Source organism: Schistocerca gregaria, chromosome 4 (assembly GCF_023897955.1).
Source record: "Schistocerca gregaria isolate iqSchGreg1 chromosome 4, iqSchGreg1.2, whole genome shotgun sequence".
Classification (NCBI taxonomy): domain Eukaryota; kingdom Metazoa; phylum Arthropoda; class Insecta; order Orthoptera; family Acrididae; genus Schistocerca; species Schistocerca gregaria.
Genome location: NC_064923.1, coordinates 459,155,497 through 459,179,331, shown reverse-complemented (window position 1 = coordinate 459,179,331; position 23,835 = coordinate 459,155,497). Strand labels below are relative to the sequence as shown.

Here is a 23,835-nt window from a genome sequence, read left to right as displayed (position 1 = left end):
CGAAGCTATGTTTGACAGTCTTTTTGTTGTGCATATCTGTGAACCAACATCTCCCCTTTATTGAGAGTGACAACTATCCTTTTCATAATACTGTCAGGCTGAATATATTGTAGATATGTAGCTAGAATGGACTTCTGTGAAGAAGTGAATGTGAAATGTCTGATGATAATGATTATTTATTTATGCATGGGTAATTTTAATTTAATTTTCACTGCACACTGTTAAAAGAATGTCCACCCATGGTTTCTGTAGTCTCTGCTGTTCTACTTTTTCTTTGATGAACTTAAGAAGGCAAGGTGATAGCAGCCACATGAGAGGAAAGAAACATAGGTACCCTGCTACAAACTACCTAATAGACTTTCTGTACCTCACAGACTGTTTGTCTTGATTTAAAAAAAAAAAAAAAGTCTGAAGCACGTTCATTTAATGTTAATATTGTTAGTACTTTTGGTCAGTTGGCTATAACCGAACAACATTTATGGCAGTGGAAATGTGGGTTCCAAGGTAATACTGAATAGTATCAGTCATATGCTGAGCAAAAGTCTTGTTGCCTGATGATGATCTGCTGAATGAAAGCACTAACATCATCAACATTAAATAAATGATATTGAAACTGGGTTTACAGTCAGTACATAGCACTCACTGTAGTTCCATAGACGTTATACCTAAAATCATAGTAAATGAAACAAAAAGTGTACTGTTACCAGTCGCTGTTTATTTACATCCACGGCACTTTTGAAGATTTAAACCTCCATCATCGAGTGGTTCTACATGCATTAGAATGACCTGTGTGTTGTGTTATGATTTTGAGGTAAGTTGTGGCACTATCTCCAATGGTCACAAGTTCCTTTCTCTGTCTTAACACATCACGTACAAACTGTCGTATTTTGTAAACAAACACTATTTTGACCTGATGATGGAGGTTTAAGCCTTCAAATAGCTTTGTGGATATAAATAAACAGTGACTGGTAATACTAAAATTATTGTTTCATTAAATATCAATAACAGTCAAGGTAAAACCTAACCTAAAATGTTTACATTTAAAGTTAAATCATAGTCATTGTCCTTAGCTCAAACTGCTCCAGCCACTGGTCTAGAATGTCAACATTTTCCAGCCACTCCATCAAACCAGCCATCTGCAATGAATATAAATGTGAAATTTTGATATCATTGGGAATAAAAAGCATCATAGACTGTTATACTTAATGCACTTTGGGTAAAGTGAGCCTTCAGGCTCCATAACGATTAGAAGAATGAAACCCCTCATCTGTAGAGTGCCAAGATACAGAAGATATCGATGGAAGACCTCTCTATTCCCAGTATGCCAGGTCTGACATTTTTTGTCTCAAGTTTTGTTCTATCAGACATTTGGAGATATTAAAGATCAAGCATAGGGGAACGGCAATCGCTTGACATATCAAGAAATTCATCAATGGAGTGAAGAAGGACTAACTGTTATCCAAATTCAAGAACTACAAAATAGTCATAAAGTTTGACTATGATCCCCTGGTGTGTGCTACTCTTGCATCTCTGTTTCTCACTTGTGACACCGCAATTCTGAAGAATGTAGTGGAACAATTTATAAAGCACGGAGTGTTGAAGAATTCAGCATTAGTAATGCTTTAAGACATTCAAAATGATGGCAATTTATTCCCAGAAAATATAATATATTTGGAATTTGAACACTGATTTCTTCTCACGCAGTATCCCTTCCTGTAGCCATCTTGTTTCTTGTAATGCAGTAACGTCCATTTTATACTCTTCTAGTTCAGAGACTACTATCTGAACAGCTCCAGGTCCCAGCTGTTTTCATCTTATGGTGTTCCATCCTATTCCGAGGCACATTTGTGAGTTTTATTGTAGGAGTAAAAATGTCCCCTGGCCACGTTACAAGTGCTGCACAGGGTTAACCCAGTAGCGGGACTGCCACTGTTCTGCCCTGAGTGGGCAGGATTTTTTTTCAGAGTTTATGCCCATAGGAAAGCTGGCTTCACCACGCCTCTAGAGCCTTCCCTGCCCTCTTCATTGGAGATAGAAAAGAAAAATGAAAGACACTCTAGGGCTTCAAAACCTAAAACCGTTGGGGTCAAAAAAATAAGAGATGGCCAAGAGAGGCCAATAGGAACGAAAACAGAAGCAGCCTGAAACAAGTCAGTGGAAGTAATGTCAGACTTAGCTAAGAGCCTGTTTGGTTGCCACCCACATACTCCCTTGGCGGGAGCCCCCTTAGGGGACTACTCTTTGTCTGGAGTCTCACCAACTGACCTGTTTGGCATGGCTGACCCAACCAGGAGCACAGCTCACATCAGCATAGCCCAGAGGATCACTGAGACATGCAAACCTCCTCACCAACATTAAGGTGGTAGTCCTTAAGGAGCTAGGAGACTAGACACCTCTTGGGCAAAAGCTGTGCTTTTGGGAATACCTCATGGTACCTGTTCAATCGGAAGACCCAGGAAGTGATGGAAGGATGAGCTACAGAAAGACCTCTACCAACTAGGAGTCTGTGACAACTGGATCCAAAGTGTACAAGATCGCTGTCTATGGAGGAGCACTGTGAGGTCGGCTCATGATCTACAGGGTCCTCAATTGCCGATTTGATCGATTGATTGGAATTTGATTGTCTTAAGGAACTAAAGAAAAGTAAAAAACTTTATGTTAACAGAAGTGCTTTGACATCAGTGAGAGTGTAAAACATGTCTTCTAAATTTTGCCAAAATTTCTTTTGACACCTTTATTTATTTTTTATTTTTGTTTTTAAATCATCAGTCTTCTGACCGGTTTGATTTGGTCCACCACGTATTACTCATTTGTGCCAACCTCAGAATAGCACTTGCATTCAGTATCCTTCTGTATCACATCGTCTCAAATGCTTTGATTCTATTCTGTCCTGCTTTTACCACTATTCATGATTTATCATCATAAAATGCTGTGCCACAAACATATGTTCTCAGAATTTTTTCCTCAAATGTTTGATACTAATAGATTTCTCATGGTCAGGATTGCTATCTTTAACTGAGCTAGTCTGCTGTGATTGTCCTACTTCCTTTGTCCATCATATGTTATTTTGCTTCCAAGGCAGCATAACTCATCCACTTTGTCTACATTGTAATCAATAATTTGGTGTATTGAACTTCTGCTCCTCCTCATTACTTTTGTCTTTTTTCAGTTTACTATCGATCCATAGTATGTGCTCATTAGACTGATCATTCCATTCAACAGGTCTACATCTACATCCACATACATACTCCGCAAGCTACCTGACGGTGTGTGACGGAGGGTACCCTGAGTACCTCTATCGGTTCTCCCTTCTATTCCAGTCTCGTATTGTTTGTGGAAAGGATTGTCAGTATGCCTCTGTGTGGGCTCTAATCTCTTATTTTATCCTTAAGGTCTCTTTGTGAGATAAACGTAGGAGAGAGCAATATACTGCTTGACTCTTCGGTGAAGGTATGTTCTCGAAACTGCAGTTCTTCCTCACATTTGTCAAGAATAGCAATGTCATCAGGAAATGTTAGCATAGTCAGCATATGCTGTGAATATATCTTGATTTTTCTTGAGTCTAACTTTCATTACCAAGCAGGATGTCAGAACTGCCTCCCACGTGCCTCTACACTTCCTAAAGTGAACCTAATTGTAATTTATGAAATCCTTAGTTTACTATTCCATTCTTCTGTATATTATTTTGTATGCAACCTGAATGCATGAGCTTTTTAGCTGATTGGATAATAATTCTCATACTTATCTGCCTTTTGTTGTTTTGGGATTGTGTGCAAGATAGTTTTCTGACAGTCTGTCTCCAGTCTCATAGGTTCTACACATCAAATTGCATAGTCATTTGGTTTGCCTCTCCATCCAAAGATTTTAAAAATTGTAGATGAATATTGTCTTCCTCTTTTGCCTTACTTGATCTTTCATTTCTTCTTGTGTCACATTATCAGACGAGTCCTCCACATTGTAGACGCCTTCATTGTATCCTGCTCTCCGCTTTCTCCTTTCCATTTAACACCAGAGGTCTCATTGCACTATTAATGTTGTTGCACCTGATTTTAATTTCGTTGAAGTTTGTTTTGACATTTCTGTATGTTGAATCAGTTTTTCCAATGACCATTACTTTTTTGTTTCTTCATATTTTTCCTGGAGCCATTTTCCTTTTGTTTCCATGCACTTTCTATTTCTTTCATTTCTAAGTGACATACATTGCTGTGTTCCTGTCATTCCCAGAACATATTTTTACTTCCTTCTTTCATGAATCAGTTGAAGTATTCTTTCTGTTACTGTAATTTTCTTGACCATTGCCTTCTTTGTACCTGTGTTTGTCTGTCCAGCTTCTGCAATTGCCCTTTTTAGAGATGTCCATTGGGCTTTGGTTCTGAAGAGAACAATTCTGTCACTGAATTGTTCACATTAACTCACTCTCTGCCCTACTTTCCTACTCCTCCATTGACTTATCTGTTGATAAAACCTACAAGTAGTCTAGTTCCCAGTCCCATAATCCTCATTAGTAAGGAAAGCACCTTTTAATGCACAAGGAAATGGTTCAATTCTGTGAGTCTGTAGTTGAGGCTGTAATGCCAAGTTGAATTCCATCAATTTGTGAGATCTTTATGATGGAAACGCCACGTAGGAATATCAACATTGTAAGAAAGACAGATTGCTACTTAACATAAAGAAGCCCTGGACTGTCATTTTAGAGCAAACATTTTAAAGCTTTGTTTATACAATTAAATTGATCTTTTGGCTCTCCAAGAGCAGTGCAAATGTAGGACAGGGTTTTTCTATGAGCATAGTATGACCATGTCACCAAGTGTATGACTCTGCTGTTCAACAGCATTGAGGAGAAAATTTAGCTCAACAAAATCGTCTCTGTTTTGTGTTTGAAATGCGTGTTATTTATACATTCAAGATATGGTGTGTCATAATCCAAAACAGGGTTCTCTAACAAACGAGGCATGTAAGAAGAGGAGAGTACTATTTGATGCGAAGAGTTATAGATAAAATATATCAAAGCTTTTGAAAATATCAGAAAAGAAACAGAATTGAAAGACTGAAGACAGTAGAAAATTACTGTTTTGGGGATTAAGATTGTAAATTATCCCTCTGAGTAAACCTGATATGTTAAATAAGAATCATGTAAAATTGTTCTAAATGACTTATTTGAAAATACCTTGAGAAGCTAAACAGAGAACCAAGTTTTTAAACTAACATATTACATCATCTTGTCACCAACAGACCCAAATTTTTTGACTCATTCAGTGTGGATCAGGGAATAAATGATAAAAGGCTATTACAGCTTCTCTGAGTATGGCTGTAAACAGGAATATAAAGAGAGGCAGGAAGATTATTGTGGTTAGCAAGAGCGACAAGGAAGAAATTTCAAATTACCTGAGCAGTCAACATGAAAATTTCATCTCCAGCACTAATAGTGTTGAGCCTCAATGGACAAAATTCAGGAGTATTGTACACTATGGCTTGAACAAGCATGTGCTGAGCAAAATTATGTGGGGACAGGAAAGACCCATTGTGGTACGACAGCCATGTTAGAAAGCAGCTATGAAAGCAAAGGGGTTTTCATTGCAAATTTAGACATAACCAAAGCTTCACAGATAAACAAAAACAATACGAAGCCAAAATTAGTTCAAAGTGTTCAGCGAATTTGAAAGTAAAATTCTATCCATCAACTTCACAGAAAATCATTAAAAAAAATTATGGTCTTTGGTGCAATCAGTAAACAGATAAAAGCCTTCTATACAATCACTCTGTCAACATAATTGTATTAAAAACAAAGATTCCAAGACTTACCAAGCGGGAAAGCGCCGGCAGATAGGCACATGAACAAAACACACAAACACACACACAGAATTGCTAGCTTTCGCAACCGATGGTTGCTTCTTCAGGAAGGAGAGGGAAAGACGAAAGGATGTGGGTTTTAAGGGAGAGGGTAAGGAGTCATTCCAATCCCGGGAGCGGAAAGACTTCCCTTAGGGGAAAAAAAAGGACAGATGTACACTCGCGCGCGCGCGCGCACACACACACACACACACACACACACACACACACACACACACACACACACACACACACACACATCCATCCGCACATACACAGACACAAGCAGGTGTCTGTGTATGTGCGGATGGATATGTGTGTGTGTGTGTGTGTGTGTGTGTGTGTGTGTGTGTGTGTGTGCGCGCGAGTGTACATCTGTCCTTTTTTTCCCCTAAGGGAAGTCTTTCCGCTCCCGGGATTGGAATGACTCCTTACCCTCTCCCTTAAAACCCACATCCTTTCGTCTTTCCCTCTCCTTCCTGAAGAAGCAACCATCGGTTGCGAAAGCTAGCAATTCTGTGTGTGTGTTTGTGTGTTTTGTTCATGTGCCTGTCTGCCGGCGCTTTCCCGCTTGGTAAGTCTTGGAATCTTTGTTTTTAATATATTTTTCCCATGTGGAAGTTTCTTTCTATTTTGTCAATATAATTGCATTGAAGTGGAGGATGACAGACAAAAGCCAAAACATGAATGTCTTTTTTCTCCATCTCCAAACTTGTGTCACTCAGAAAAATTGTACTTTAGCTCCTCCTCTAAATTGTTATACATGTATCAAAATGACTAGTTTCTAAATAAGTGACTATGGAATAGAAAAACAACAGAGGAAAGGCCATAGACCTGACACACAGAGCAAGCAAAAGAAATGCTCATTTTCTAGAAGCTCTGTACTGTAGGTTGTTGTAGTACTGAAGCATTTCTGGTGATTGATCGGAAGAGAAAGCAATTCATTCCCTGTTTCTTTGAAGGGTCATTGAAACCCTTGCACCCCCTCACACACACACACACACACACACACACACACACACACACACGCACACACAGAGAGAGAGAGAGAGAGAGAGAGAGAGAGAGAGAGAGAGAGAACTATGCATGCTTACATCTCTGACAATGGTCTGTTGCAGTATTTTAGAACATGTATTATGCCTGCGTGTTACGACATTGCTAGAAACTGAAAATCTCCTCTATAGGAATCAGCATGAGTTCTGAAAACAACAAAGATTTCTGGAAGGTTTATGATAGAGTTCATCACTCTCTTCTAACCACATGCATGATTGGACTGAAGAGTTTATAGCAAACAGGATGCAGCATGTCATTCTCAATGTAGAGGTTGGCAACACTGCGCTGACGTGGACTCTTCGAGTATTTGCTGCACTAAATAATTATAAAAAGTGTTGTTATTAAGCTATTTTTAAATGTCTACAGGTGTTATAAATATAATATAAGTGTTGTTGAATTAGTGGAAGTGTTAGTGAAGTATAAAATAAGATTAAATGGTGTAAGAAGCGTATTTTTCTTGTCGCGCCTGTAGCACGAATCCTAGGCCTAATTTCACACGCGTGAATCGTAAGTAAGCAGTGAATTAAACTTATAGGTAAACGTTTCCAGTTGATATAAATATATTATAAGTGTTGTTACATTAGTGGAAGTGTTGGTGAAGTGTTAAATAAGATTAAACGGGGTAAGAAGTTTATTTTCCTTCTTGCATCTATAGCACAGACTTTAGGCTTAATTTCACGCGCGCGTATCGTAAGTAAACAGTGACTTAAACTTATATGTAATCACCAGTGTTTTTTATTCATTACGCTTTCAAATTATTTATATCTGCCTGAATATTTTCTAGGGTCCTTTGTTTACGTATTAGCCAGTACTTAAATCAGTTTATACGATTTCTGATTTTGCCATGAGTGAGAAGTGTGTGACATGCCATAGGATCGTTAGTTCCGGGGTATGGTGTGATGGGTGTTGTAGTTTCTTTCATTGGGGCGAATGTAGTGGCGTGGGAAATTGGGACAAAAATGAGGCTCACCAGTGGTATTGTAGAATCTGCAGTAGAGATAGGAAAATACTGGAACAGGAAGGGAAAATTGCAGCTCTTCAAGCTGACCTAGACAAGGCAAGGGAGGATCTGGACAGGTTAAAGAGGGAGAAGGGTGAACGGAGGTGGGAAGTGGCAACAGGCAAAGGAGAGCATCAGACAGCTTTGTGATAAATCTTGTAAATAAATTTGACCTGTTGCCTCAGTCAGAATTGGATGAGCCTCATGTAGCTGAAGCTGTAGAAAGGGCACAACAAGCTTTCCAGGACTTGAAAAAGGTAGGGAAATTTGTAAAGAGAAAGGAAGTTCTGTTGTTAGGTAGTTTCCGTGGTAGAGGTGTTGGCCAACTACTGCAGGAAAATCTAGGTCCAGAGTACCAGGTCACAAACTTTTTCAAGCCTAGTGCAGATCTGTGTCATTTAACAGAGGATAAAGGTTCTCTATGCAAGGATTTCACGAAGGAGACAGAGCGAGGTGGCGCAGTGGTTAGCACACGGGACTCGCATTCGGGAGGATGACGGTTCAATCCCGTCTCCAGCCATCCTGATTTAGGTTTTCCGTGATTTCCCTAAATCGTTTCAGGCAAATGCCGGGATGGTTCCTTTGAAAGGGCACGGCCGATTTTCTTCCCAATCCTTCCCTAACCCGAGCTTGCGCTCCGTCTCTAATGACTTCGTTGTCGACGGGACGTTAAACACTAACCACCACCACCACGAAGGAGGATGCCGTGATTATAGTGGGTGGTCCGGGAAACAGCATTGACAGAGACTCTGAATATTCCATAGAGAGACCTGATGAAGATATCATCAGCAACAAAGCATACGAGTGTGGAATTTGTGTCTGTGTTGAGACGCCATGATCGGCCTCATTTGAACTCTTCTGTAGGGAGGGTGAACTTGGAGTTGGAGTGGCTGCTTAGGACGGATATAGGGTCCCATATTGGTTTGATTCCTGTGGATGCTATTGATAGGAGGGACTACACTAAGCATGGCCTTCACCTCAATAGGAAAGGGAAGGGAAAACTGTCTGGCTTGATTGCAGAAAACTTAAGGGGGACACTGTCACAAGTGGTAGAATACCAGTGGTCACAGGTGTCAGAGGGATGCCTTTTTTAGGATAGGGAAGGAGGATAGAAAACGAGTTTTAAGAGAGATTGGCAGACAGACTCAGTTTGAGAAAATAGATGAACAGAAGTCAGATTTTACCATACAGCCTCCATTTAAACAATGTTTAACAGAAAGTAATCAGAAACTGCCAGTTCATCTTCACCAAAGCAGTTATAATCACATTAGTATGCAGTATCAGTTATCTTTATTACACCAGAACATTCCGGGACTCAGAAATAAAGTTGATGAACTACTCATTTGTATCAATGAAATGAATTCATCTAACGAAATTGACATAATCTGCCTCTCTGAACATCAAGTGACCACTGGTATAGATATGTTAGACATTTCAGGATGTAAGCTAGCTTCCTACTTCTGCAGAGTAGATATGGAGGGAGGAGAAGTTGCCACATTTATTAAAAACTCCCATAAATTCAAGAACATTGACATTAATTAATTCTGTTTAGAGCAGCATCTAGAAGCATGTGCAACAGAAGTAGAGTTCCACAACAGATCCTATATAATAGTAACTATTCACTGAGCACCTGCAGGAAATTATAATCTATTCATAAATAATCTAGAAGCTCTTTTGGATTATTCAACAGTAAGAAACAAAGAAATTTTAATTGCTGGTGACTTTAATACAGATTTTCTAATTCAATATTCCAGTAAACATTTACTGCAGTTAGTAATGTTGTCTTTCAATCTAACTCACACTGTAAACTTTCCAACTAGGATCACTAAATCCTCAAGGACAGCCATTGATAACATTTTTATAGACAAATCAAAGGAACAAAATCATATCATAAAACCTGTAATAAATGGACTATCAGATCATGACATGCAGCTCCTTGTTTTAGATGTAAAGTCTAAGCAGATTATCAAGACTGCTAAATCTGAGTACAGGAGAGTATTCAATCAAGCAAAAATTGAGTGTTTTACAAAACTGCTCAAAGATATGAACTGGAAAGATGTTTATAGTGCTCATGACATGAATGAAAAATATAACACATTCATGAACAATGTCAATACCATGTTTGAAAACTGTTTTCCTCTAAAAGTTACTCAAATTAAACAGAAGTCTATAATAAAACCATGGATCACCCAAGGAATAAAGATTTCCTGTAAGACAAAAAGGAAAATGTATCTGTCGACCAAGAATAGCTCCAATGCTGGTGATTTAGCTAAATACAAGGAATACTGTAAAATATTTTAAAAAAGTAATTCAGGCATCTAAACAAATACACTACGAGAAGAAAATAGCAATGTCAGGGAACAAAATAAAAACAATATGGGATATAGTGAAAGAGGAGACTGGTAGAACCAGAAAGGAACAGGAGCAAATAGCACTAAGGGTAGATGACACATTAGTAACCGATGGGCATAGTGTGGCAAATCTATTTAACAAGTACTTTATATCTGTTACTGTTAGAATGGAATTGTCAGGATCAGTAAATAATGCCCTTGAATATCTGAAACTAGCCTTTACAAATAGCTTTAGGGACATGAATATGTCACTAACATCACCAAAAGAAATAACTTCCATAATAAAATCTTTAAAAACAAAGCATTCTAGTGGTTTCAATGAAATATCAGCAAAGTTAATTAAGGCATGTTCTTGTGAGTTTAGTACAATTCTAAGTTACTTGTGTAACCAGTAAATTATAACTGGGACATTTCCTGACTGGCTGCAATATGCAGATGTTAAGCCTCTATTCAAAAAATGGGATAAAGAGATGCCATCAAACTATAGACCGGTTTCACTTTTGCGAGCATTCTCAAAAATTTTAGAAAAAGTAATCTACAGGCAGGTTCTCAACCATCTGACCACAAATAACCTATTATCAAGAACACAGTTTGGATTTCTGAAGGGTTCTGATATTGAAAAGGCTATTTACACCTACAGTGGGAATGTACTTAATTGATTAAATAACAAGTTACAAGCAGCAGGTATTTTCTGTGATTTGTCAAAGGCATTCGATTGTGTAAACCACAACATCCTTTTAAATAAATTAGAATTCTATGGTGTCACGGGCAGTGCTGCAAAATGGTTCAAGTCATACCTCGCTAACGGAAACAAAGGGTGTCAGAGCAAGGGACTAGTGAATTAAGTCATCAGTCATCATCAGAATGGGAAGAAATTACATGTGGTGTCCCACAAGGCTCCATCTTAGGGCCATTGCTTTTTCTTGTTTACATCAATGATCTCTCATCAGTTACACTGCCAGAAGCAGAGTTCGTTTTGTTTGCAGATGACACGAGTATTGCAATAAATAGTATGTCGAGTGTAGTTCTAGAAAGATCTGCTAATGATATTTTCATGGATATTAATAAATGGTTTAAAGCCAACTCACTGACATTAAACTTCGAAAAGACTCACTATATGCAATTCAGAACCTGTAAGAGCTTTCCACCCAGCATATGCATAAAGTACGAAGAAGAGCAGATAGAAGAGGTTGCCAGTCTTAAATTCCTGGGATTACAACTTGATAATAAATTCAGTTGGGAGGAGCACAACACAGAACTGCAGAAACGCCTTAACAAATCTGTATTTGCAATTAGAGTGTTAGCAGACATAGGTGACATAAAAATGAAAAAGCTTGCATACTTTGCCTACTTTCATTCCATAATGTCATATGGTATAATATTTTGGGGTAACTCTTCAAGTCAAACAAAAGTTTTCAGAGTCCAAAAGCGTGTAATATGTATTATTTGTGGAGTAAACTCACGGACGTCTTGTAGAAACCTCTTCAAAGAACTGGGTATACTAACTACTGCCTCTCAGTATATTTACTCCTTAATGAAATTTGTCCTAAATAATATATCTCTTTTTCCAACAAACAGCTCAGTTCATACATACAATACCAGGAACAAAAATGATCTGCACAAGGACTTAAAAGCACTTACTTTAGTTCAAAAAGGGGTCCATTACTCAGGAACACTCATCTTCAATAATTTGCCAGCAAACATAAAAAATTTAGTTACAAATAGAGATCAGTTTAAAAGGAGCATGAAAGACTTACTAGTGGCCAACTCCTTCTACTCCATTGACGAATTTTTTAATAGAAACAAATGATGTGTTGTATATATTTACACTAAGAGTATTGTTATTTCAGCTTTAAAAAAAATAAAAATAAAAAATAAAAAAAAGGTGACATGTTCCACTTCCACGAGGATCTCCTCAACATGGATCTATGGAACGAAAACTAATCTAATCTAATCTAAGGTATCTTCAGATGTGTAAGTAATTTTAGGTGTATCCCAAGGATTTGTTATAGAACCATTACTTGTCACAGTATGTATAAATGACCTAGTGGGTAATTTTGGAAGTTACATGAGGCTTTTCAAGGAGGATGGTGTTGTCACTGTACCAGAAAATTGTAGCAAAATGTAGGAAGACCTGCAAAGGATCTATGCTCGGTGCAGGAATTGGTAGCTGACCCTCAACATAAAGAAATCTGTTGTGCGCAAATGGGCAGAAAGACACATTATTGTATGGTTACACAGCTGCAGAACAATCACTGTAAGCAACTGCATCCATAAAATATTCAGGAGTATGCATATGGTTTGATTTAAGGTGCAACAGTGACATAAATTAATCACACATAAGACACACAGTATTCTGAGATACATTGAAAGACTCACCAGGAACTGTAATCCTCACACAAAGGAGGTAGTTTGCAAAGCTCTTTTTTGATCTGTACTTGAATATTTCTCATTTGTCTGGAACCCGTACTAGATAGAATTTACAGAGTAAATAGAGAAGATACAAAGAAGAGAAGAAATATAAAAGATCCAAAGGAGAGCAGCATGTCTTGTTACAGGTTCATATAGTAAGTGTGAAAGTGTTATGGAGATGTTCACCCAACTCCAGAGCAAGATGGCGCAAGAGAGGCATTCTGCACCAATGTTTGGTTTACTGTTAAAATTATGAGAGTGTACATTTCTAGATGAGGCAGCCAATCTGTTGTTTCGTCTTATTTATAGCTCGCAAAAAGACCATGAAGGTAAAATTAGAGGGATTTGAACTCATACGTTGGCTTACCAATAATTGTTCTTCCCCCAAACCATTTGCAAGTGGCATAGAAATGGGAGGAAAGTGACAGTGGCACATTAAGTACCCTCCGCCTCACACTGTAAATGGCTTCTGGAGTGTAGAAACTCCAGTAGGAATATCAACACGGTAGGAAAAGATAGATTGCTACTCACTGTAAAGATGACATGTTAATTTGCACACCAGCACAATTAAAAGACACACATACAAAGCTTTCGGCCGCAGCCTTCATCAAAAAAAAAGAAACACACCATTCATTCACACAAGCCAGCGCAGCTCACACACACAACTGCCACATCTGGCGCCGAAGTTGGTGGTCGTGTGTGCTTGACTGTGTAAATGAGTGGTGTGTGTTTCTCTTTTTCGTATGAGGGCTGTGGCTGAAAACTTTGTGTCTTTTAGTCGTATCTGTTTGCAACTTAGCACAGTAACTTTACTGCGAGTAGTGATCTGTCTTTTCTTACATGGTTGATATTCACTCCTGTAGTATAGATATAGATGTAGGTGTAGATGACTATAATGATAGTCCAAAAGCTTAACAGTGCAAAGACATGCAATGCATTTTTTCAGGAAAGCAGATAAAAAGGAAACCATTGCTTATGAAAGTATTGATATTTCAATGCTGAATGGAATAGGTAATTTTTAATCATGTTATGTGTCTGACTAAAAATGAACTAGTTGTGCAAACTGCAGCATTAAACTTTTGAGTGGCAGTGTGGTCAGTTGGGCTATGATACATTTACAGTTATCTGTAATACTTTTTCACAATTTAGGTATGAATTAACTCAGTGCGATTTGTGTCTATTCATAGTTTGTCGCTGTAGCAACAGTGTCTGTTATGGAAAGGTGATGCTGCCTCATAGTCTTGGTTGTAGAAAGTTTTAAAGAATTATAATGGTGTTGTCTCCTTGGTTTTAGTAATATTTAAAAATAGTATGAGCTCATAAAGGTAAAGGTTCTTATTTGAAATAATGGAAAATACAGAATGGACTAATGACAGTATTGTGAAAAGGATGGAGTGCTACTTAATGTACATGGGAGATGTTGAGTTGCAGACAGGCATGACAAAAGACTACTAAACCTATAAGCTTTCAGCCAGAAGGCTTTCAAAATAAACACCGCATGCACTCGCTCGGGCGCGCGCTCACACACACACACACACACACACACACACACACACACACACACACACACACACGACCAATGTCTCTGTCTCCTGGGGCCACACTGCAAGCAACTGTGCTTGATGAAGAAGCAATCTTGGTGGTGGGGATAGCTGGAGTGAGGATGGGGAGGAAGAGCAAGGTACGGGTTGGGGACTGTAAAGTGATGTTTGTGTGAGCATACAGAGACTAGATGGAGAGAGGGTAAGGCAGCTAGGTGCAGTTGGAAGGTCAGATGATGTGGGTGGAAAAGGAGGGAAGTGGGAAGACTGTGTGTGAGTATGCTTGTGGAATAGAAGGAAGTGGAGTGGGTACAGGGACTTCTTATTCTCCTTCTCCTCCTCGTCCTCCAGCTCCTCCTCCTCATCCTTCTCCGCCTTCCTTATGTTTTAAGTTCAAAAGTTTCCAATTTTGTAGTGTTTGCAACATCTCCATCTTATGAACTGAATAATATTGAGCTCCCCTGTGAATACACATTGAAACAACACAGTTTGGGCTATGTAAAAGTAGACAGTTGGTAATAAGACAACTGCAGTTCAAAATGTAGCCTTTATTTTATCACAGCAGTTCTTGTAGCTGATGCTTTAAAATTTGTCATAAATCTTGAATAAAATAAATTTGAGTATTAGACCATGTCACTGTAAAACACTAAAGCAAGTAAATTGCTGACATTTTGACAATCTTTGCAGCCACCCCCTTCAAGGCAATTAACTACTGGGTACTGGTGAGTGTCTTCCCCCTATATGTATGAAAGGAACATATCTGAAGAGGAACACTGCAGAGTCAATCAATATGCCAGCAATTTAGTTGGTTATGTGTTTTATAATGACATGGTGTGATATCCAAAATTGTTTTTTCAAAGTGACCATGGCTGTGGAAGCCTATGGACTTATATTTTATAAATGTGCTTACTACAGGCAGGCACCTTTAAGGTATCCGCTGAAGTCTGTCACTTCAGGCTTCATTTGTAGAACTTTCAGCTGAAGCAGTTAGCAGTATTTCCTCTTCTCACCCCTCCCTTACTATCCCTTCCGTCTTTCATTAAAAGCAACCCTGAATGATCTTTTCTTCTCTGTGAAACGTTTTACTAGTGTAGCAGATCAAAAACCTGTTAATTAATATCCATTATCTTGTTGTCAAAAAGTCTGATTCAGTGTATGTTCTTTCATTTTATGCCTCTGTTTACATTTGTTTTTTCTTGTTTCAAGAAGCATCATCTCGTTTTCTGTCTAACGTAGTGTTAATTTCCGTTGTACAAATATTACTTTCTAAACTACAATAAGTAAATTTCCCTTTAGAGCATGCTGTTCGAGTTATTTCCTTTTGGCTTAAAAACTCTTTCATGATATTGTCCCGAACATATCAGAAAATTCACTCCTTTTTTTTATTCAATCAAATGTAATATTTCTGAATTGATGTGAAATAGTTTGGAATGCAGCATTAATGCCCAATAAAATGTTTCAACCATTATACTGCTGCTGCAATACAAAACTTGGTGAATTTACTGTCTTATTGAACATCACATTCCATTCTTGTAGTTAATTTTGGAGACGTAAAGCAACGTTTGTGTGTTGCAAATTGTGCCTGATGGATATTAAAATATAAAGTTTTAGAAATGTTACTATCTCTGCAATGGTATGTAAAGTTGGCATATTAAAGATATTACCTTTTAATAGTAGTATATTAAATTGTATGTTTAATCATGCAATGTCCTTTGTCTCTAACTGGACACACTGATTTCATTTCAGAATACTGACCGTGTGGTGGAGGTGACTAAAGATGTACTGCTTCATGCACAAGTAGTTCTGCATTACAGAGAAGCATCCAAAGAAGTCATCTTTTATGAACTCACACAGGTAATCTAAGGACACGATTGCTAATTCACTGAATTAAACATACACCACCTAGACATTTCTTCTTGCTTCTTTCAGAGAGAGATAACAAGAAATGAACGGTGGAAGTTTCACCCCGCATGAGGAGAATTGTTAGGGCATGTTTACCTTCTTTGATTAGTGCTGCATATAAGAGAAATGGGTCTGAGTTTTGTTTTTCATGTTAAATACTCATTGGGGCTGAAACTGAAATGTAGAGCCAACAAATGCAATCATGTTTCATAAAATCGTAACTGGAATTACATTTCATTGTGCCTATGACAGACCAGGTCGTTTTTCCACAAGACACAGCAGCACAGTGCTGCACTACTTGTTTGATTGTAAAGACATGCAGGAACTGAAGCAATAGGCTGTTCAGATTTCCTCCAATTAGAAGTAGTGAGTTGAAAGGCAAATAAAAAATGTGGAAATGTACTTTTGCTATACATAAATGCTGAGAGAGTGTCATAATACAGTAATATATATTTAAATTGTATGTCTAAGTAATGTAATATTAATAACCAGACACTTCTTTGAAATCTGTTGCACTGAGATTTTCTTTGTGTGGACAATTTTAGTACCTCATAAACAGCTTCAGGTATGTTCGTTGTATCATATTTATTAATCTTAGTAAGCAATAGTATGATGAAAGACAACCATTCACCTTACGGATGATGCATTATACAGCAGATGGGCAAATAAACAAGTTGTTGAGGACTGTAAATTTGTTGTTAAATCTATATCAAACCCAACCACCTCTGTCCCTCACTCACTCTCTCTCTCTCTCTCTCTCTCTCTCTCTCTCTCTCTCTCTCTCTCTCTCTCACACACACACACACACACACACACACACAAATACCAGGCACCCTCCTAAAGCTGCAGCCATAAATCGTAGACCTGACAACGTCAAACCTTCTTGAATGTATAATATAGGGTTGCTGTGATAACTTAACAGTTTCTAGAGTCACACTGTGTGTCAATAGTAGTAGCAATGAGCGTAACATGGATGTGAACTGCTCTGTTCAGCTTTTGAATGTAAATTCATTTAATGCAGTACAGTATTCATACATGTTCCATGTTCCACTTGTAAGAATATTATTAATGAAATTGAAGTTCCCAAACTTTGTCTTCAAATACACTCAGATACAAAAATAAAGAAAAATACTCTATTAGACTGATCTTTTCTAGCATACATCATCTTGTTAGGTACAAGAACTCCATAATCTGTGAATAAATCACAGTAAGGCTGAATCTATTTTCAGCCTTTGTCAGTCAACTTTTAGTTATGCCGTGTACATTTCAGGGTAACACAGCTGCTTTGCTAACAATAAGTTGTTTTACTGAAATGCACTATGTTTAGATGCTAAGTGCCCCACACTGTCTTCCTTGCACAAAGAAACCTTCACATTTTTGTATATCAGAGTCCTATGGTGCAACAAGGACTCTAAAAAATCTCTGTATTCATTGTAAAAGCTTTTGACCTTGTCATGTTAGATTTAAATGGAGCTAAGCCATTTGAGTGTCCCAGTTTTCATAAAATTTGTGGGGTATAATCCCGTAAAACAAAAAACAAAAATGAGTTTTGTGTAAAAAAGCAACATAACCTATATCTTTAAATGATTATTGTGTCTGAACATGTGCCCTGATTATTTTCGACAGCTTTATACTATTAATGGCAACTGAAACTGAACATAACTGTAAATGGTTTCTCTCTGCACAAACTGCTATTTTCTGACAAAATTGACAATTAATATTAAAATGGTTGTGAAAGATTAGGCAAGGGTACATGTTAAATAATGTTTGAATTGAGACAAGTATTCAATCCTAACCATTTATTGCCTGTCTTCAGAACAGATATGAAATGACACTATGTTTGCTTGCCTAAATCAATTAAAGCAAAGCTTTGTTCAGTGACCACATTTACATTTAAACATGTTGTTGTTGTTGTTGTTGTTGTTGTTGTTGTTGTGGTCTTCAGTCCTGAGACTGGTTTGATGCAGCTCTCCATGCTACTCTATCCCGTGCAAGCTGCTTCATCTAGTAGTAACTACTGCAACCTACATCCTGTTTAGTGTAGTCTTCTCTTGGTCTCCCTCTACAATTTTTACCGTCCACGCTGCCCTCCAATGCCAAATTGGTGATCCCTTGATGGCTCAGAATATGTCCTACCAACCCAGCCCTTCTTCTAGTTGTGCCACAAACTTCTCTTCTCCCCAATCCTATTCAATACCTCCTCATTAGTAATATGATCTACCCATCTAATCTTCAGCATTCTTCTGTAGGACCACATTTCGAAAGCGTCTATTCTCATCTTGCCCAAAATAGTTATCGTCCATGTTTCACTTCCATACATGGCTACACTCCATACAAATACTTTCAGAAATGACTCCCTACACTTAAATCTGTACTCGATGTTAACAAATTTCTCTTCTTCAGAAATGCTTTCCTTGCCATTGCCAGTCTACATTTTATATCCTTTCTACTTCAACCATCATCAGTTACTTTGCTTCCCAAATAGCAAAACTCCTTTACTACTTGAAGTGTTTCATTTCGTAATCTAATTCCCTAAGCATCAGCCGACTCAATTCGACTACATTCCATTATCCTCGTTTTGCTTTTGTTGATGTTCATCTTATATCCTCCTTTCAAGACACTATCCATTCCGTTCAACTGCTCTTCCAAGTCCTTTGCTGTCTCTGACAGAATTACAATGTCATCGGCGAACCTCAAAGTTTTTATTTCTTCTCCATGGATTTTAATACCTGCTCCAAACTTTTCTTTTGTTTCCTTCACTGCTTGCTCAATATATAGATTGAATAACATCAGGGAGAGGTTACAACCCTGTCTCACTCCCTTCCCAACCACTGCTTCCCTTTCATGTTCCTCGACTCTCATAACTGCCATCTGATTTCTGTACAGCCTTTCGCTCCCTGTATTTTACACCTGCCACCTTCAGAATTTGAAAGAGAGTATTCCAGTCAACATTGTCAAAAGCTTTCTCCAAGTCTACAAATGCTAGAAACGTAGGTTTGCCTTTCCTTAATCTAGCTTCTAAGATAAGTCATAAGGTCAGTATTGCCTCACATGTTCCAATATTTCTACGGAATCCAAACTGATCTTCCCCGAAGTTGGCTTCTACCAGTTTTTCCATTCGTCTGTAAAGAATTCGCATTAGTATTTAGCATCCATGACTTATTAAACTGATAGTTTGATAATTTTCACATGTGTCAGTGCGTGCTTTCTTTGGGATTGGAATTATTATATTCTTCTTGAAGTCTGAGGGTATTTTGCCTGACTCATACATTTTGCTCACCAGATGGTAGAGTTTTGTGAGGACTGGCTCTCTCAAGGCCCTCAGTAGTTCTGATGGAATGTTGTCTACTCCCGGGGCCTTGTTTAGACTCAGGTCTATCAGTGCTCTATGAAACTCGTCTTGCAGTATCGTATCTCCCATTTCATCTTCATCTACATCTTCTTCTATTTCCATAATATTGTTCTTAGTGGTTCTATTTTCTCCAAAGGTCTCTTTAAGTTTCCTGTAGGCAGTATCTATCTTACCCCTAGTGAGATAAGCCTTTACATTCTTACATTTGTCCTCTAGCCGTCTCTGCTTAGCCATTTTGCACTTCCTGTCGATCTCATGTTTGAGACGTTTGTATTTGTTTTTGCCTGCTTCATTTACTGCATTTTTATATTTTCTCCTTTCATCAATTAAATTCAATATTTCTTCTGTTACCCAAGAATTTCTATTAGCCCTCATCTTTTTTACCTACTTGATCCTCTGCTGCCTTCACTACTTCATCCCTCAGAGCTACCCATTCTTCTTCTACTCTATTTCTTTCACCCATTTCTGTCAATTTTTCCCTCATGCTCTCCCTGAAACTCTGTACAACCTTTGGTTTAGTCAGTTTATCCAGATCCCAACTCCTTAAATTCCCACCTTTTTGCAGTTTCTTCAGTTTTAATCTACAGTTCATAACCAATAGATTGTGGTCAGAGTCCACATCTTCCCCTGGAAATGTCTTACAATTTAAAACCTGGTTCCTAAATCTCTGTCTTACCATTATATAATCCATCTGAAACCTGTCAGTATCTCCAGGCTTCTTCCGTGTATACAACCTTATTTTATGATGCTTGAACCAAGTGTTAGCTATGATTAAGTTATGCTCTGTGCAAAATTCTACCAGACGGCTTCCTCTTTCATTTCTCTCCCCCAATCCATATTCACCAACTACGTTTCCTTCTCTCCCTTTTCCTACTACCGAATTCCAGTCACCCATGACTATTAAATTTTCATCTCCCTTCACTATCTGAATAATTTCTTTTATTTCATCATACATTTCTTCAATTATTCGTCATCTGCAGAGCTAGTTGGCATATAAACTTGTACTACTGTAGTAGGTGTGGGCTCTGTGTCTATCTTAGCCACAATAAGGAGTTCACTATGCTGTTTGTAGTAGTTTACTCGCACTCCTATTTTTTTATTCATTATTAAACTGACTGCAGCATTACCCCTATTTGATTTTGTATTTATAACCCTGTATTCACCTGACCAAAAGTCTTGTTCCTCCTGCCACCGAACTTCACTAATTACCACTATATCTAACTTTTACCTATGCATTTCCCTTTTTAAATTTTCTAACCTACCTGCTTGAATTAATGGTTCTGACATTCCACGCTCCAATCCGTAGACCGCCAGTTTTCTTTCTCCTGATAATGACGTCGTCCTGAGTAGTCCCCGCCCGGAGATCCAAATGGGGGACTATTTTACCTCCAGAATATTTTACCCAAGAGGACACCATCATCATTTAACCATACAGTAAAGCTGCTTGTCCTCAGGAAAAATTACGGCTGTAGTTTCCCCTTGTTTTCAGCCATTCGCAGTACCAGCATAGCAATGCCGTTTTGGTTGGTGTTACAAGGCCAGATCAGTCAATCATCCAGATTGTTGCCCCTGCAACTACTGTAAAGGCTGCTGCCCCTCTTCAGGAACCACACATTTGTCTGGCCACTCAACATATACCCCTTCGTTGTGGTTGCACCTACGGTACGGCTATCTGTATCGCTGAGGATCGCAAGGCTCTCCACCAACGGCAAGGTCCATGGTTCTTCGGGAGGACATTTAAACATAATTACAATAAATCGCAAAAATTACGTATTCCAAAATTATCTTCCTAGTATGAAAATTACGAATATTACAATAATTGCTGGGTTCTGAGGTATTAAAGCCACTACATTTGCACATCATTCTTTCACAAAATGGCTACTAGCAGCACACGCTGTTCAGGACTACACTGGGAAGTGGACAAAATAGAGAGAGAAAAAACTAGGCTTCCCGTAGCACACAAATTAATTCTTGCCTTATGTAACAATACATGACATCTACAGTAAATAAACTGTATGTCTTCTTTCATTACTTGGAGACAAAGATAACTTCGCTGAAAGATCTTCAGCACAAAGTCATTCAATGATAATTCTATCTCATAGTAGCTCTTGGAACCAAGTTTAATCTTGTGGCTGTTATATGTCTCTAATGCCACATACAAAATTGGCAGCACGCAAAGGTTTTTCCTTGAGATGAATATAGACCGCAGTACTGAGAAAAACGGAGAACAAAGTATAAATATTCCTTCATATCAGCTAAAATACACATCGTCACATTATATTGCACTTGGAATAAATGAATAAAATCGCTGTTAAGTATTCATTCAATTATATTCTTCAACGTTCAAAACAACAAAGAAATGACAATGTTATGAACCATGGTAAGTGGATTATTACACAGCAGTTTTGTAAAGAGAACTTGATGTGGGCTCTTTTATTCCACCTGGGTTTTGATGCTATGCAGATTTTTGGAAGTCTACAGGTTTGATTATCTCTCTATATGGTTTACTACAAAAAGGCATTGTGATTGAACTATTTGCAATTTTTTGTTTTCCGGCCATAAGGAATTTGGAACACAATGTCTTCTTTCTATCTAGGGGAAAAAAACTTGTAAATTGAAGGTGGATCACTGCAGTCAGCTGCAGTGGGACATTTTTGCAGAATCAGTGACAACAAACGGAAATGTGTGTCACACTGGGATTCAAATCTAGGATCTCCTGCTTACTAGGCAAGTGCGGTAACCACTGTGCTATCGTTGACATTGCATTATCAAAACTGCAAATACTATCTCGGTATGCCTCACTTCTGATCCACACTCCCATCGAGCATCGCATATACCGAGTCCCTGTCAGACAGGTGGTGCTCGATGGGAGTGTGGATCGGCCATAAGGTGTACCGAGATAGTCTATGCAGTTGTGATAACACTGTGCTCTGGATGGTGCAGTGGTTACTGCACCTGTTTAGTAAGCAGGAGATCCTGGGCTTGAATTCCAGTCTGGTACACATTTTCGCCTGGTGGCGCTGATTCCACAAAAAATGCCCCACTGTAGCTGACACCAGTGATCCCACTCAATGTACATATGGCTGCTGGATCTATGTGGTGTCTGTTCTTTCAGAGGAACAGGCACTGCGCATTCAACAAGAAAAAGAAAAATATTTCTATTAAGTTTTCCCTCAGAATGACCTTTACTACTGTGCTTATTACTCTTTTATAAATACCAAGTGAGGTGGCACAGTGGTTAGCACACTGGACTCACATTCGGGAGGACGACGGTTCATTCCTGTCTCCGGCTATCCTGATTTAGGTTTTCCGTGATTTCCCTAAATCGCTTCAGGCAAATGCCGGGATGGATACTTTGAAAGGGCACGGCCAATTTCCTTCCCCATCCTTCCCTAACCCGAGCTTGCGCTCCGTCTCTAATGACCTCGTTGTCGATGGGACGTTAAACACTAAATCTCCTCCTCCTCTTTTTATAAATCATTGATAAATTACATAAAAGGAGAAATTGCTCCCAAAATATTAAATTAAAAAAAAATACCTCAGTAGATAATAGGCTGTCATACAGATCACAAATGGTGAAACAACATTGTTGAAAGTGGCTTAGCAAACACAGTATTGCCCCCTGTGGAGTCGGCGATTAGAATAGGCCTGAGGTATTCCTGCCTGTCGTAAGAGGCGATTAAAAGGAGTCTCTCACGTTTTGGCCTTTATGTGATGGTCCCTTGTAGGGTTTGACCTCCATTTTTCAAAATTTACCTGAAGAGCGAGGCATTTGGGGAAGGGCACCTTACATGGTGCATCATGTCCATCGTGCCTTGAGATCTTTTGCCCACTTTCTCGTTGTCGCGCTGCAACTCAGCTCATTCTCCATCTCTTGGGTTAGGACACCTTCCTGGGTGCGTTTTCCACCACGCACTATGCAGTGTTGCTTCTTCTTGATGACCATAGATTTCTTTGCACCTCATATCCAGCATGGTAGTCAGTTCATTGTAGTGGGGCCACCATGTACCCTGTTGGTTGTAGCCCCCTGACAACACAGGGACCACTCTGCTGATGCCTGTGCCATTAACGCCCTGCATATGCCAAGCAGTAGTCACCCTGGGGCTTTGGGACTCTCGGCATAGGCCTTCCTACCAGGTGGCTTTTGCTGTGGCTGGGTGATGCCCGTGGGGAGGGTCCCTGGTCGGAGTGGATCAGGGCAGATGACGCGCAGTGAAGCGTACCACGCTATCACTTGCTAGTGATCAAACACCAGCTGTCTCCAAGTGTTCCAGGTCTCAGTACAATGCAAGAAATTACGACCCTAAATTATTCCCCTCCCTGGCCACACCATCTGAGGAACGCCAGGCTAAAGATGGCAGCGAACATTATTCACCCCAATACCTCGTATGTACG

General features: G+C 38.8%; 1 protein-coding gene across 6 annotated transcripts in view; it reads left to right on the top strand.

Moving 5' to 3' along the window:
* Nucleotides 1–23,835, top strand: part of LOC126267009 (TP53-binding protein 1-like) — a 287,951-nt gene that overhangs the window by 137,828 nt on the left and 126,288 nt on the right. For all 6 annotated transcript variants that reach the window (XM_049971777.1, XM_049971775.1, XM_049971780.1 and 3 more), the window contains one exon: nt 15,933–16,040. In XM_049971777.1, coding sequence (XP_049827734.1) covers nt 15,933–16,040 — 108 coding nt within the window. The remainder of the gene's footprint in view (nt 1–15,932; nt 16,041–23,835) is intronic.